General features: G+C 41.8%; 1 protein-coding gene across 1 annotated transcript; it reads right to left on the bottom strand.

Moving 5' to 3' along the window:
* Positions 1-390: 390 nt before the first annotated feature.
* olfml3a (olfactomedin-like 3a) lies at positions 391-9,207 on the bottom strand. The gene is made up of 3 exons (XM_078254047.1): positions 8,904-9,207; positions 5,488-5,797; positions 391-1,667 (listed from the first exon to the last, which is right to left on the bottom strand). Exons 1-3 carry the CDS (start codon positions 9,012-9,014, stop codon positions 883-885), a joined length of 1,206 nt encoding a protein of 401 aa, XP_078110173.1. The 5' UTR covers positions 9,015-9,207; the 3' UTR covers positions 391-882.
* Between the last annotated feature and the right edge of the window lie 7,198 nt (positions 9,208-16,405).

Here is a 16,405-nt window from a genome sequence, read left to right as displayed (position 1 = left end):
TCTCTGAGAATGTGGTGTTTTCATAGTAGAAGAAACCTGTTAAATCAACTGTTTCAAGACCTTCTAGCTTTGCCTAATATTGTAATGTTTCTTGATATGATCTTGTATCCCTTCCAACTGTTAATGATAACTCTGAATTTCCAATTTTCTATTGAACATTTTGTATTTGTTATAATAGAAATGTTTGACAAAATGTTCTGGTGATTGACATCAACAGTTGTTAGTTGGGACAAAAAAAAAAGTCTATTATGAGTTCCTAGATCATTTTCAAGACTCAAGAGATATGAGTGACCTAGTGTGTAATAAAGTAAAACTGAAATATCAGACATTATTTCAGCCACAGAGTGTCATTCTTTTGTTTCAACAAGTCTGAAAATCCTCCCATGGGGTGTGACGTGGTTCTGTGATGAGATTTAGTTTTCTTTGATTAAAAGACTCGTGCAAAAAATGGCTGTGAGTTTTGTGGTAATAAAAGACAGCATATAATGAGAACACAGCCAGTGGCTTAACAAGCAGCTATGGCACAAAAAAGGCAATTATATTTTGTCATCTCAAATCAAATGGTCAAATAAAATGAGGGGAGGACGCAAAACACCACATAGCAAGTAAAGACTTGACAGCCTCTAATAAACTGAGTGGCATTTTCATGTTTGTTTTGGTATATAAACACACAAAAGAAAAAAAAGGATCAAATGAATAAATAATAGTTCAAAGGCGGATTCATTTGCTTAAAAATGTGTAATGTTATGGGTGATCTGTAATCAATCTAAAGTGAATGAAGAGTCTGCAGGCTACTGGAAGACTTTTGGTATAGCATGTGTAAATGTACTGCTTCCGTTCTTTAGCATTGCCTTTTGACAACATGACACAACGTCCCTGCTGTCACACCAGCAGTTTCCTCTTCATGGTCAGTCTGTAAATTATTTGGTAGCCGTCATCCCAGCCGTAGAGCTGTTTTTCCTCGGGGTTGTATTTCAGACTGGCGTGGGCTCCGTACCTCCTGGGAAAGTAGATCAGGGGAGCCTCCTGGCTGATCACCATGTCGTTGACGTCAAACAGGCACTGGACACGGGATCGGCTGGCCAGGCGGGTGTTGTACACGACATAGACCGTCCCACAGACTACGAAAGCCGCCTCGGCGTTCTCCCGTGGGCACCGGGTATCCCAGATTTGTTCTATATCGAGCGTGGCGGGGTCCATCTTTGCGAGGTTGATGTTGGGCTCACTGTCGCTGTTGGCGTACAGGAGCCAGAGGCCTTCGTCGTCTGCTGCCAGGTCCGCAACGGTTTCCGGATTGAGGCTGTAAACTGTAGCCTGGCTCTCCACGGGGAACATGGCGACGTCTGTCACCAAGCCACTCAGCAGGTCATATTTAACCACCTGCATGTCCATATCGGCCGTCTGCTGTATATAGTACAAATAGCTGTTATAGACAGCGCTGCCGGGGCCGCTCCACTCAGACGGAAGCCTGATCTGTCGGCTGCTGGCGACGCCAGGAGAACGGGAAAAGTCTCGTACAGAGTTGAACTGGTAGATGCTGTCTCCGGATGTCTTGTTAAAGACGTAAACCTTGGACGACCTGGGGTCTCTGGTCCACATGCCCTTGGGACTGCCCACTCTCTTCAGGATCTTGACTGATCTGATGCCAGAGATGATTTCCACACAGTCTGCAGAGAGAGAGAGAGAGAGATGTAGTTAAAACTATGGTAGCTCATTCTGTCAGATAAAATATATCAGAATGGACTACTAACTCTATAAATGTAGTTAAAGTAGGGTAGCTCATTCTGTCTGGTAGGAAATCATTAGAATGGACTACTTAAGGTGCTGACACACCAACCTGATTATCGGCCGTCGGACAGTCTGGCGAGGCCAGTGACTCAAGTCTTTTTGGTGTGTTCCGTGCCGTCGTCAGTCGGAGGAGCCGTCGGCCTTCATTTGGGCCGATTTGACATGTTGAATCGGAAGGCGGGCAGTTGGACTCAATTACCAATCTGATTGGTGGAGCGCTAACCTGGAAATGACGAGCGGGACTAACGCCTCTCAAAATCTAACCAAAATCTTTCAAACTGACCTTTGTCGATCTGAAATGAGCAACTGCATGGCCTATTTCTCGCTTAAAATGTTTTCAGAAACACGTTTCGGTGAACTATCTTCGTAAAATACGAGATCGTATTCCGAACGAGCCGCCACTATGGTCTGGCTTTGAAATTCGGGAAAAACCAGACCCACGTGACGTGTTCATCCAATCAGCTGCTGGTGTTGGGCGACAATACAGATTAGCGCCGCCTGCTGTTATGGAGACGTATTATGCTCACGCACGCGCAGAACGTACGCTCAAGTCAGCGTCGCTTCGGTGTGTTCCGAGGCCCTTTCTTGACCAACTCGGGGAGGCAGTCAGTCCGACTGCCTTTTCTGCCGAAGGTCGGCGGTCGGGTTGGTGTGTCAGAGCCTTTACACTAAATGTAAAGTTAAAAGTAAGGTAGCTCATTCTATCAGGTAGGAAATATCTATCAGAATGGACTACTTACTCTATAGAGTACACGATATTGTGCTAAATGAAAACTGTTCTAAACTACGATTAGAAAATGGCTGTGTGGAGGATGGTTTGATGCACATGAGGAGACACATTTCTTTAACTTGGTTTCAAAAACACGGTCAAGACAAGCAGTCAAGACATGAACAGAAATCTCTCAAATAACCATGAAGAGAACAGGTCTTAAACCCCCTCTGACCAGCTGATAGGCCAGTTGGTACAAACTCATGCTGTGCAGCCAGAAGTTGTTCAAACCTCACACAATTAGCTCTATTAGCAAGTTTTTAAAGATTTATAAAAGGGCTGAATTTTTAGGTAATGTCAAATATTTGCAATGGCTCTGCACTAAGCTAAACGCTAAAGAGGTAAACTTATTATGAAAGTGTTTATTAAGGTAATAAATCAAGTGAGAAGTAGGGCCATTTTCTCATAGACTTCTATAGAATCTGACTTCTTTTTGGAACCAGTGGAGTCGCCCCCCTGCTGGAAATTAGAGAGAACTCAGCTTCGAGACACTTCCTCATTGGCTTCACTTAACGGCCCGGAAGCTTCCTCGTTAGTTTTTACAGTCTATGGCTGCACCTCAGATTACATGTCTACATAATGTGAAAAAATTACACAATTATTATACAAAATATTTATTTTATTTTATTATAAAATATATTAGGTGTGAAGTTAACATAATTCTAAGAATTTTATTTAGATTTCTATCTCCCAGCTGGCACAATTAGTTCCATTGGCATGTTTCAGTAAACTGCCATTCCTCAGTTGAAATGTCTATTTGCAACCTGACATTTAGAAAACATCAAGCAGCCTGCAGCGGTCAATATCTGGCTCTCCAAATTAGGCAAATTCAGACCAGTCAGGGGGAAATTGGACACACAGACTCATAATGTGAGGAAGTAGGAGTACAGCACACAGGCAGCATGAAGATGAGCTCTGTAAAACAAGATGAATACACAAACAAAGAGGATGTCCCCCCCTGTTGTGTCCTGGAGCAAAATTAACATCATGCTCAGAAATCTGAAATGGCTCGCTACAATGCGGTAAAGTTCGTTTTGGGTCACTTGACAATGATGCTCTGTGTGCAGAGCGAACATGAGCTCGGAGAGTAACGGCGCTGACCTCAGGGCAGCTTCCTGTCCCTCCTCTCTGCAGAGACACAACCCCAGATTGCACAGGGGATTTTACACACAGAAACTAATACAGAGAAGTCTCTGCTCTGCAGTATACCACCATCCACTTTGTGTTTAAACATCTGAATGAAAGAAAATCTCCCTTGATTATTTAGAGCGTGACCAGCATTATGATTTTGAGCGGAGCGTTTTTGATATTACCACATAATTCTTGAATTCATGAGTTATTGATTGTCTTGTTAAGTCAGTGTAAATAATAAAGAAATCAATATTTGTTTCATTTGGTTTTGTAAGCAGAGTCTGGATAAATGGTACCAAAGGAATTTAATGATCCATCATCAGAGATTTAGCTTTTGGTGCCAATTAAGAATATAGATCGTTTGCTTAATGTGCACGTTTAGTGAAATCTGCCGATATAAAGGCAGATGTGTTTCATGGAATTCAAAATCACGGCTTCACCCATCACGCTTTAAAAAGGGTTATAAGTCCCTGTATTATACAATGACTCAGTGCAGCAGAAATATCTCAGCATTGTTCATAGCAGCACGCCTTGGGATCTGAAGATTATAAAGACAAATGCTGTGATCAAACAGCGCAAGCAGGGGAGTAGCTCTGCTGAAAGAAATGAGTTGCATCAAGTCACGTTTCTCCTGGAAAACATGCCTGCCCACTGACTCAAAGCACTCCGTTAAATGACTTGTAACAGCCCCGTGTTTGTTTCCCATTTTCCAGAGGCATGGCTTTTCTGCAGAAGGGGTGGTTTAGAGCCGGGGTGTGATGTGTAATGCTAAAATTAACTATAGAAAATACAATGTATACTGTGTACAGGGTTCCACAGGTTATGGGAAACCTGGAAAAAATCATGGAATTTCAAAATCTAATTTTCCAGGCCTGGAAAAGTCATGGAATTAGTAAAGTCTTTGAAAGTTTGGGAAAAGTCATGGGATTTTTGTTGTTTAATGACATGAATTGTTACAATGACATGAATTGTTACATGTTCTTCCATTGATAACCTTCCACATATTGTCGTCTGTAGCTGTTGACGTAACATAGCTCTAATATGCGTTGATGCGTGACGTTTTGTTGACTATCACGTACGCTTCTTTATTTTCTCCCCGCATTCTGCCTCTCCCTCCATGTATGCCAGCTATAGCTAAAATTATAATTTGAGTCTGACATGTTTGAATGATACCGGGCAAGTGTACATGTAATATTTCATGGCTCTCTAATGACCGATTACAATTTGTATATGTCATTAGAAAGCATGACATGATAACATATGTACTCATTGTTTTTCAGACTTACAGCACATTCAGAAATTAGTTTATAATGAAATACACTAAGAATACACTGAGTACAATTGGTTCTGTTTCCCCTCATGCTTGAAAAGCCAGTGCCAGACTGATAAAAGTGTTTGTAAAGCAATTTCTTTTTATATGTATAAAAGGACAATGTAATGACAGTGCCATCAGTTTTGAAGTACTTAAAGTACACATGAACATTTAGAGACTGAAAAAGGTTGCCGTTTATTTTCATACAATAATTAACATCGGAGTAAAGTATACTATACTATTATGTTTGTGTTATACGTTGTGAACGATCATGGAAATAAAATTTTGGGTCCTGCAGAAGTCATGAAAAAGTTTTGAAATGTTATCCAAGAAAATGTGTGGGAACCCTGTATATCTATCCATATATATATATATTCCACAGCTTCTGACTCTGCCAGGGTTCTGTCATAAATGAAAAAGAAAGATCAAACGCAGCCATCCCGCAGGACGTTTGGCTGAAGTGTGTATGTACTTCCCTGCAGCTCACCAGAGACTCTGGAGTGCAGCTCCTCCCAGTCTTCTTCCTGCTCTTCCTCTCCTCTGCTCTCCAGCCCCCAGCCTCCCTGCTCCACCACCTTGTCTGCCTTATTCGCACAGGCCCGAGGGGAAGTCTGAGCTTCCACGTAGTCCATCTCTCGCTCCATCCGGTCCACACGGACTGCAGCTCCTTCCAGGTCTTTGAACAGCACGCTGTGCTCATTCCTTAGCCCATTCATGGCCTCAGCAGTTAGCTTTTTGAAATCCAGCATCTCTGTGTGGTAGCGATGGGATTGTTCATGCCACAACTGCATGCGGTCCTACCGGACATGAGCACAGCAACACAAGTGTTAGAATAAACTGTAGGGTGATTTTTTTCCGCTGTTTTTTACTCAAGTAACCGAACCAGCAACAAGACTAAGACATTGGAGCTCTATGACGTTGTTGTGTTTGAGATAAATGCTAACATCAGCATGCTAACATAGTCACAATAACAATGCTAACATGCTGATGTTAGGCATGTTTTGTGTTTCGTGTAAGCATGCTAACATTTGCTAATTAGCACTAAACACAAAGTATTTGCAGTATTAGTTTTGCAGGTATTTGGTTATAAGTATTGGACAACATATTATTTCAACCTGCTGGTGGTGCTTTATGAAAAGTCAGGGAATCACCAGAGTTATTCCAAGTTATCCTGAGAGGACCATGAATGTTTGTACCACATTTTATAAAAATACATCCAGTAGTTGTTGAGACATTTCACTAAAAGCCAAAAATGTCAACCACATGGTGGCGCTACAGAAACAGGAGGATCAACAAAGTCAGTAGGATCCATCCTCTGGGTAACGTGAATGGCTGTTAAAAAAAAAATCTAATGTAATCATGACAATCCATCTTGTAGTTGGGATATTTCAGTCTGGACCAAAGTGGTGGACCAGCATTGACATCCCTAGGCTCTATATCTCAACAACTAATGAATTGTCATGAAATCTTGTTCAGACATTCACGATCTCCAAAGGATGAATCTTGCTGAACTTAGCAATCCTTTGACCATTCTAACATCACCAGCAGTTCAAAGCTTTTACTTTTCCAGGGACATATCTCAACATGAAGAAGGATTGGCACAACATTTTGTACGGGCATTCATGGTTCCCAGAAGATGTATCATAAAAACCTACTGTACACTACCTGCCGGAAACAACAACAAACTTCGAGCTAGCAAGCTACATGCTAAGAATGGCAAGTTTTGAAGAAAATTTGGATCGTGCAACAAGGCAGGCCTGCTTGGTTCTTTCAGGGAAGATTTACTAAGATTATGTTCACGGCATTTCCTCTCTAACTGGGACGTTTAGGGACCGATTGGTGGGATTGCTGTGGACAAAGTACACACGGCGATACACTGGTAAGAGCAAATGAGGTTTAACCATGTATCCATTTAAATAGCTCATGTTACTATATTGTGTGAACAGTTAACTCCATTTAATATTGTATGTGGCGTTTTCTTTTGCGGGGTGCAAATGTTCCACCTAAACAAGTTCCTTTCCGAGGCTATTTAGCAGAGCCACCGTCGCTGCGTCCGGAGCTTAGCGCCGCCCAAGACCGTTTTGATTGGTTTAAAGAAATGCAAACAGCCCAGAGCGTTTTTTCTTCTATCCAGAGTGTATGTGTGGAGGGGCCAGAAATACTCCGCAGCACTGTGGAGGGTGGATAGGTCTGGCAATGCGAGACTAAAGATTAAGCCAGTAGTAGCCCAACATTTTTAGATTGTGAACACTTACATCTAATTAGAGCCTCTTGTCATGCTTTCAGATGTCTATGAGTTATAAGCCGTTTTTTCACATATCCCAGGATGTATGTGTGGTGTAGCCAGACCTTACTCCACAGAGCTCTGGAGATAGGTCTGGCTATGCGAGACTAAGTACTAATTACCAAATGTTAGCTTGTTAATATGCTAAACCAAGATGGTGTGTGTGTGTGTGTGTGTGTGTGTGTGTGTGTGTGTGTGTGTGTGTATGTATGTGTATATATATATATATATATATATATATATATATATATATATATATATATATATATATAATATGTCAGCCTCCCAGAGCCGCTAGCGTGGCTGTAGACTCATCTTGTTGCCTAATAATACAAATCTCAGGAAGTAAGATGTTCCTGTTTTAGTCAAAGCCTCAGCACCATCACCAAACACAATACAGTTTCTCAGTGATGTGATGGACACAGCCCGAGTGACATCTAAATTATTCAGAGCGAGATGTAATAACTGACAACCTTCTCCACTGTCTCCTCCACCACAGATTAATTTTCCCTCTCTGCTTGCTGTGGGCCTGTGGTCAAATGGAAATGAAAGTTCAATGAAAACTTGCTTGATGAATTGTTGTGTTCATATCAATGCAGAAGTTGAACCAGCATATTGCAATTGAGACTGCATGGAGGGAAACCACAGGGGGGTGAAGAGAGCAGGATTTAGCTGTAAATAGACATTTTCATTCATTTCATGCGGATAACAGCTTTAAGATTGCCATTTTCGCATTGCAGCCACATGGAGGATGAAAGGAAACATTCAGAATCAATTAAATATACTCCTAAAGAATACATTAAAATAATTATTGAAATGAGAGAAATTACTCACCGAGGCAACCAGAGATGTAATCCTCTTGCATTTCATATCAGAAGCAAAGCAAAGCAAAAGCCTTCCCTTTACACAACCTCAGTTTAAAACACAATACTGAACTCTCAGTAATTTGATACCTTCCCTGAGGCACTTTGTTGCAACACAGCTTCATCCCTTTGCAGAACACATCTTTCTATTAGGATGTTGGGACGCTTTACACAAAAGCAGCAAAGGTTAAGCTTGTACTCATTACTGATGTGTCATTGTCTTAAAATGCTGAAGAAATTGTAATATTGTTGGACAGAAACGGCATGTTGCATGCACTGGCGACTGATATTCCCTCAGAGGCCCCTGCACAGTTGATGAGCTGGGCAGAGATTGCATTAATTGGATTGCATTGGTTAAGACATTAAATTCACATAAAAGAAGGTAATCAGGAACTCAAAAATATCTTGTATTTCTATTATCTGTGCACATTGCCCATTCTTATATTCATGCTATGAACTTTTGCATATTCCTTAGTCAATATTTTGACATATTTCTTTGTCTAGATTTCCTTGTAAGTTTTTTGTATTTTATAATTAAAATTCTTGACTTTTGCAGCACCTTTCTTTTGTCTCACTATATGTTTATTGTTATGCACCAAAGGCACCAGGGCAAGTTCCATGTACTGCATGTGAAAACCCACTTGGCAGTAAAACCTGATTCTGATCCAGGGCGACCTGTGCTGTCACTTAACTCATGGAATACTACAGTGTATTGATCAATTATTATCAATCATTTAAAGGGGTGCTGCTTCTTACCTCAATAGCTGACAACCTGTTCTCCAGATAATCCATCAGCCCCTGATAGTAATACTGGGCTCCAGTGAAAGTCCAGGCGGTGGTAACAAGGAGGACAAACACCGGCTTCATTGTGAGCAGCTCAATGAGGGCAGCTCAGATTCTTTGTTTGTCCAGAGTTTAGATGCTTCTTCAGGTTTTCCCCTCCCAGAATGGTCCTCAGAGCTTCACGCAACCTACTGTATAAACACTTTGTATACAGGGTAACTACCTATGCAAAGAGGTGAGAGGGATAGAGAGAAAGTAAGAGGCTGCTCTGAGACTTTCCAATTCTTTGACCACTCTCACTTTGCTGGAATGTTTTCACAAACTCTCAGGGAGGAGCCTTGTGCCTCTTACCCCTCTCTGTCCTCGGAAAGTGAATGTGCTCCACTCAACTTTGTGCATGTGTGCATGTTGGTGTTTGTTGCAGTGGTGTAGTCTACTTGATACGCAGGTATAAGCAGTATACCCACTAAGAAAGTTCCAGGATTTCCATATACCCACTTAAAAATGCCCAATGACACGCAACAACATACTTTCCATTATATTTTTGATATATTTTGAATTGTTATCTGTGTTTTTCTTCTTTACATAGGCTAAATAAAAGGTATGTCCACCATAAATTGGTGCATAAAAGTGTATCCGCATACAGGAAATGAAGTCGTTGATGCTCAAAACTTTCCTGGGGGAGGACACCCTGTCCCCCCCACTATGATATGCCCCCCCCCAAATGCAGATTCTGGCCAATATACAGTACAGTTTACCCACTACAATACATTAGACTACACCACTGGTTTGTTGCACATGTTGAACACACTGTCTCAGGTGTGTAAGCAGGGATTATATCGCAGACAGACCACAACTAAACACCTCTGCCAACTGTTACTTCTTAAAATAAGGGTCCTCTTAATAACTGCAGGGTACAGTAATATTGTTCATGGGGAAAAAATGGGGAAAACAGGCCAGGTACTGCAATGAAATTAGTTATGGTGCCTGTCACGGCCGGAAAGAACAGGCAACAGAGGGAGGAGGACTCAAACGCAGACAGTCAAGAAGACAGGAACAGTTCAGGGATTTACTGAAGGGATATAGGATACGTCCTAGGTCATTAAATTGCATCAACGTTTCCTTCACTTGCCTACCTTCCTCACGTCTTAGTCCGTCCCACCGAAGAAAGCACAGGCGAGATGGAGGAAATGATGCGAGGAGAAAGGAAACGTGTTTTAGTGGGCTTAGACGTCCTTTCCTCTGAAGCGTCACATGAATTTGTCAGCTGTATGGACGGAATTAGTAACGGCTTTCAGCTGGACGGCTTCCGGGAAGGCTGCTCTCGTGTATCCTTGCTCATAGCTCCTCAGAGATCCCATCTCCATCCTCGCTCCTCGGGGTAGAAATAAGAGCTCTGAGACAGCCTTCAGGAAGGAGGGCCAGAAAAACTTCTGGTTCAAGCGAGGAGCGAGGAGGTATCAAATAAGAGACTTGGGAAGCAGCCATAAGGTATGAAGCTCACTGGCAAGTCCAAACAGAGTAATACTGAGTCCACAGGATAGCAGTGAAGGCGCAGAGGGAAAGCTCTGGCAAACAGGCAGATCCATCCAGACACAAGATGCATGGTTCATGCAGGTGAGCAGGTGGGCAGGGGAGTTGGGGAAAAGTCTGAGGGCATCTAGTGGACAGGTAGAGAACAGCAATGAATAGGTCTGGGGAACTGGGAATGCAGCTTCTCGCTCCTGATCGAGGATACACAAATGTAGCTGAAAGCCGTTGCTAACTCCACCCACACAGCTGACGAATTCACGTGACGCTTCAGAGTAAAGGACGTCTCATTCCTGTAAAAACACATTTCCTCGCTTCCTCGGTGGGACGGACTAAGACGCGAGGAAGGGAGGCAAGTGGAGGAACCGGGGATGCAATTTAAGGTTTGTGTGTATTATGTGCTCTAACCCTGTCTGCTTCTCTCAAGTGAGCCTCTCTCATTGAAAGTCTTATTTTCCTCCAGAGCTTCCAGCCCTTCACACTGTATGTTAGGAAGTAAGTAAGTAAGTAAATACACTTTATTTATATAGCACCTTTCACAGACAAAATGGGTCACAAAGTGCTTTACAGTGAAAACAAATAAAAAATAAAAAAAACAACAACACATACAATACAATACAAAACCATATGGCTAATTAAATGCTTGTCTAAAAAGATGTCTTTAGGTGTTTTCTAAAAAGTTTCCACAGAATCCAAGGCTCTCAAGGCTAAAGGGAGAGAGATCCAGAGCCTTGGAGCCACCACAGAAAAGGCACGATCACCTCGAGTTCTGGGAACAGTTAAAAGGTCTTGGCTTGAAGACCTCAGAGAGCGACCAGAAGTGTGTGCGTGCAATAGATCCAGGATGTAAGAGGGAGCTTGGCCATGCAAGGCTCTATAAGTAGTGATTAAAATTTTAAAATGCACTCTAAAACCAATCGGTAGCCAATGAACAGCCTTAAGCACAGGAGTAATGTGCAATCTCCTGCTGGTCTTAGATGAAAGTCCATGGATGATTTGTTTAAACAAGTGTACAGTACATTGCAATAATCCAAACATGAAGAAATAAAAGCATGAACAAGCATCTCCATCTCTTTTTTAGAAACCACAGATCTAATCTTAGCAATGTTCCTGAGATGGAAAAAACAGGAACGAACCACAGATTTCACATGACTGTTAAAATACATAGATTTGTCAAAAATGGCAGCTGGATTTCGCATAACAGTACAGTCAGAGAATGATAGAGCCCCAATGGCCTGCCTAATCTTAGGGGTAATGTTGTCTGGGGGCAAAGATCATCACCTCAGTTTTGTCTGAATTTAGCTGCAAAAAATTGTCTGCCTTCCATTTGTTAATGGAGGCTAAACAATTGTGCAACAAGGAGAGTTTGTCTAGCCTATCAGGGCAAAATGATAAATATAATTGGATGTCATCAGCATAACAATCGTAAGATATTTCTTCAAAACTACCAATAATCTTTCCAAGAGGAAGCATATACAGAGTGAATAGCAGGGGGCCGAGCACAGAACCTTGGGGCACACCACAAGACAGAGGAGCAGAGTCTGACATGTATGTTCCTATAGACACAGAAAAACTCCTGTGAAGAAAACCAATCCAGAGCTGATCCAGTAATGCCCACAGTTTTCAATCTATCAATCAGAGTGCAATGATCAACAGTATCAAATGCTGCACTGAGATCTAGTAGGACCAGTACAGAACATTTACCCCCATCAGCAGCCATCCAAATATCATTAGAGACCTTAAGGAGAGTAGTCTCAGTTGAATGGTTTTTACAAAAGCCAGACTGAAACTTATCAAAGATATTATGAGAATCCAAAACATTATTTAGCTGGTTCGCTACAACCTTTTCTAAAAATGTTTAGATAAAAGGCAATTTAGAAATACAAGTCCAGGACTCTGATGAAGATGTAACTCTACATCGAAACATTAGTCACTGTTTTGCACCTTAAGTAATAAAACTATCAAGTAAGAAGACATCTGTGTTGCACCGGCTATGTTACTTTATACCGTTTTTGTCCTGCCTTGGTTGCACCGGATTGTTGTCGTCTGCAGAAGCGCAGAGAACTTTCTCTTTTTTACATGAAATAACATGCATTTGTGATCACTAACGAATACATCTTTGATGCAAACATTATTAATATTTAAACCATGAGAAAATACAAGATCAAGTTATTATTATTATTATTATGTCCCTTGCTGTGCGTAGGACCAAGAGACATGCTTAGTAAAATTAAAAGATTCAATGATATTTACAAATTCAACAGCATTTTTGCAAGTATCATTATCCACATGAATATTAAAATCGCCAACAATGATCACTCTGTCCAGCTTAACGATGGATGATAAGAAATCAGAAAAATCAGTAAGAAAAGAGGTGGCCAGGCCAGGTGGCCGGTAAACTAAAATACAATAAAATGTATTTGAACGATCAACTTTAGTAATCTGTAGTTCGAAAGAAGAGGACATGCCAGCACTCATTGACTGGCAGATAAAATGTTTTTTAAAAACCACAGCAAGACCTCCACCACGGCCCGTGAGTCTTGGCGTGCTGATAAAAGTACAATCCACAGGACAGAGCTCATTCAAGTGATAGTATTCCAAATCCCGTTGCCATGTCTCCGTGAGCAACATGAAGTCCAGGTTTTTGGAAGTAAATAAATCACTGAGCAAAAGAGACTTGTTTGCAATTGAACAGGCATGTATTAAACCCATCCTGAGCGGTGCGGGACCACCTGAAGCAGAGAAAGAGGCTCAGATGCATGGAATACACACCGGGACCAGAGCCCTGGGGACGTCAGGCAAGACAGAACGAAGACATGAAGGTCTGGAGTCGCAGTCAAAGACCCCCATCTTCAGGAGTTTTTTCAGATGAACCTGCCTCCCTGCCCTTTTTCCTCACTTTCTCCACCACACACACACACACACACACACACACACACACACACACACACACACACACACACACACACTAGATGTCAGAATTCTCTAGAGGAAAAAGTAAAAAAAAAAAAGCATTTTTATGATAACATCAAGATGGGAAAAGAAAACTGTTGAATTTGAACCAAACAGCACTTTTTTTTAAAAGTTAAAGGGAAAAGCCTTTGCAGTGGCGTATTTTCTCCATTAAACAAATGTCAGACATTAATGGCTTCACTGCAACCACAGACTGCATGCTCACAGTTGATCTGCCTTATTGGTTCGAACATATAGCTCCCCTCTCACATTGACAGCTAGAATTAGTCAATACCACTTCGTTGCTGCTTGGAAGGAGATTGCTTTGCACTGGTGTGAGCGGACAGCGTGTGCTGTAGATCATGCTTAGTGCAGGGGCAGCAGTGCATGAGCGTTTGATTACACAGGCAATCACACTCTGACCACGCCTGACCTTTCACCCCAGGGCCATAGAAACTTTTCTCCATATAGCCTACAGACATGGGAGGGATTGCAATACACCCAAACTAAAAGACACACAAAACCACCACATATTATGCAGTCACGTTTAGCCTCTCTTTATTAGTGGTCATTCTGTGTCTCTTTTAGTAGTTTTGCATCTCTTTGTGGACGTTTTGCGTCTCTTTGTGGTTGTTTTGTGTGTCTTTGTGTCTCTTTGCGGGCGTTTTGCATCTCTTTGTGGGCCTATTGTGTCCCTTTGCGGTTGCTGGAAGTATTATGTCACTTTGTGTTCATTTTACATCTCGTTGTAGTTGTTTTGCTGAAGACTAAAAGACACACCAAATAACTACAAATGATGCAAACACGTTTTGCGTCTCTTTTTGGTCGTTTTGAAATTCTTTGTGGTAATTTTCCGTCTCTTTCTATCTGTTTTTTAATTGTTTTGCATCTCTTAGAGGTTTGCGCTACAAATGATGCAAATGCTCTTTGAATTATTTTTGGTAGTTTTTGACTTTTCACGGTCACAGTTGTTTTGCGTGTCTTTGTGGATGTTCTGTGTCTCTTTGAAATCATGTTGCGTTTCTTTCTATTTGTTTTTTGTCCCTTGTGGTCGTTTTGCACCTTTTTCTTTCGTTTTGTGTCTCTTTATGGTCGTTTTGCGAATCTTTGTGGTTATTTTTTTCGTGTGTTTGTGGTCCTTTTGCATCTCTTTCTATTTGTTTTGCATCTCTCTGTGTTCATTTTGTGTCTCTTCGTGACTACAGTCACGTCATGCAAAGGCTCTGGTCCAGGAGCTGCCTGGCTCTTTACCTGGCAGGCCTGTTCACCTTCTGATAGTAAGGTATGTGGGGGGGTCGGGTTGCCATCCCTGGCCACCTCTCTGGCCCCACCCTTGTTTCACCGGTGTCACAACAGACGATATGAACGGTGAAGGCTGTTTACACTCCAGGAAACAGGAAACAAACCAAGCCAGAGAGGTGGTGGCAGATACTCCAGCAGCTAATGGTCGGGCTCTAACCATGCTCTTCTTTGATTGTCTGCTGCCCACTATCATCTCTGCAAGTCCTGAACTGAGAAAACAACCCCCTGTCTATTTTCATGACCACAGACAGCAGACCAGACTTTGAGTGTCGTCATGGTAACAAAGTGCTGTGTACAGCTGCTTTTAGAAATCGAAATGGGCAACCTGGAGTTTGATCTAATCTGGAACACATTGCCTGTCTGGAGCTGGCAGGCGAGAGCATTGACAGACCAATGTGTGTGTGTGTGTGTGTGTGTGTGTGTGTGTGTGTGTGTGTGTGTGTGTGTGTGTGTGTGTGTGTGTGTGTGTGTGTGTATTTTATGCCCCAGCTCTTTCTTTTTCAATCATAGTTCTTGATTGATTGAGTAATTACAGTTTCATCCTTTTTTTCCCCTCCATTTTGCTAGATTGATTTGAAGCATGCATCTCATGCTGTCTGCCACTCAGTGTAGATTTTTAATCTATTATTAACTACCGGCTTAATTGCACCATTGAGTAGTGTGATGTGATCAAAGGGCAAAGCATCAATCAGGATTTATTATGTTCCACTAAACATCAGCATATTGCAGCCTCATAACCGTTTAGCTCGAGGCTGGTGCACAATGAAAGGGAGTAACTGTAGCTCAGACATTTGTTCAAGGGTGGGACTCATTGATTCCATTTATTTAGGGGGAAAGAAGACAGACATGTCCTCCTGCGGAAAGCTTCACTAACACACTATTGTGCATGGTGCCTTTGCAAAGTTATCCACAAGATGGCAGCATCTCTCTTTTTGTGAAAAAGTCAAAAGGGGAACAGTGATGTAAGACGTGATCAGATACTTTACTGAAGTAAACAACACCACAAGGTACACATACTCTATTGCAAGTCTTGCATTTAAAAATCCTACTTCAGTAAAAGCACAAAAGTATCATTAACAAAATGAACTTAAAGTATCAAAAGAAAAAGTGCTGTTTCTACAGAAAAATGGCACTTATTATTGTATTTCGTTAGCAGCTAGTTTGAATTACTTAAGATGCAGTTGGGTAGTTTAGTCTTGTGGTTCCCAACATAGAGGTCGAGTCCCTCCAAATTTCTTATGGTTATATATATATATATATATATATATATAGATATATCTGTATTGCGATGCTCATTCATATAACATTCAGTCTATGGAACAGTCTGGATCAATCGCCAAATCGATGTGTGTTGCCATTCTCAAACTCTGTTCGCTTCGGGAAACAACAACAAACTTCGAGCTAGCACGCTACACGCTGAAAACGGCAAGTTTTGAAGAAAACTTGGATCGTTATAAGGCAGGCCTGCTTGGTTCTTTCGGGGAATGATTGTTAAGATTTACAAGGAATATGTTTACAGCATTTACTCTCTAACTGGGACGTTTTGGGACCGGTTGGTGGGATTGCTGTGTTTATCGGTGTTTTAAGCCCCAAACGTCTCCTTCCAGGCAGCACTGCCTGGAAGGCACTAAGATTAGGCAATGGTTATGGTTAGGTGCCTTGAAGACAACGGTTGCAGCGCGGCCACCGTG

The sequence above is a fragment of the Sander vitreus genome, chromosome 7 (assembly GCF_031162955.1).
Source record: "Sander vitreus isolate 19-12246 chromosome 7, sanVit1, whole genome shotgun sequence".
Classification (NCBI taxonomy): domain Eukaryota; kingdom Metazoa; phylum Chordata; class Actinopteri; order Perciformes; family Percidae; genus Sander; species Sander vitreus.
The sequence above is the reverse complement of the archived record's forward strand: the minus strand, read 5'-3'. Positions and strand labels throughout refer to the sequence as shown.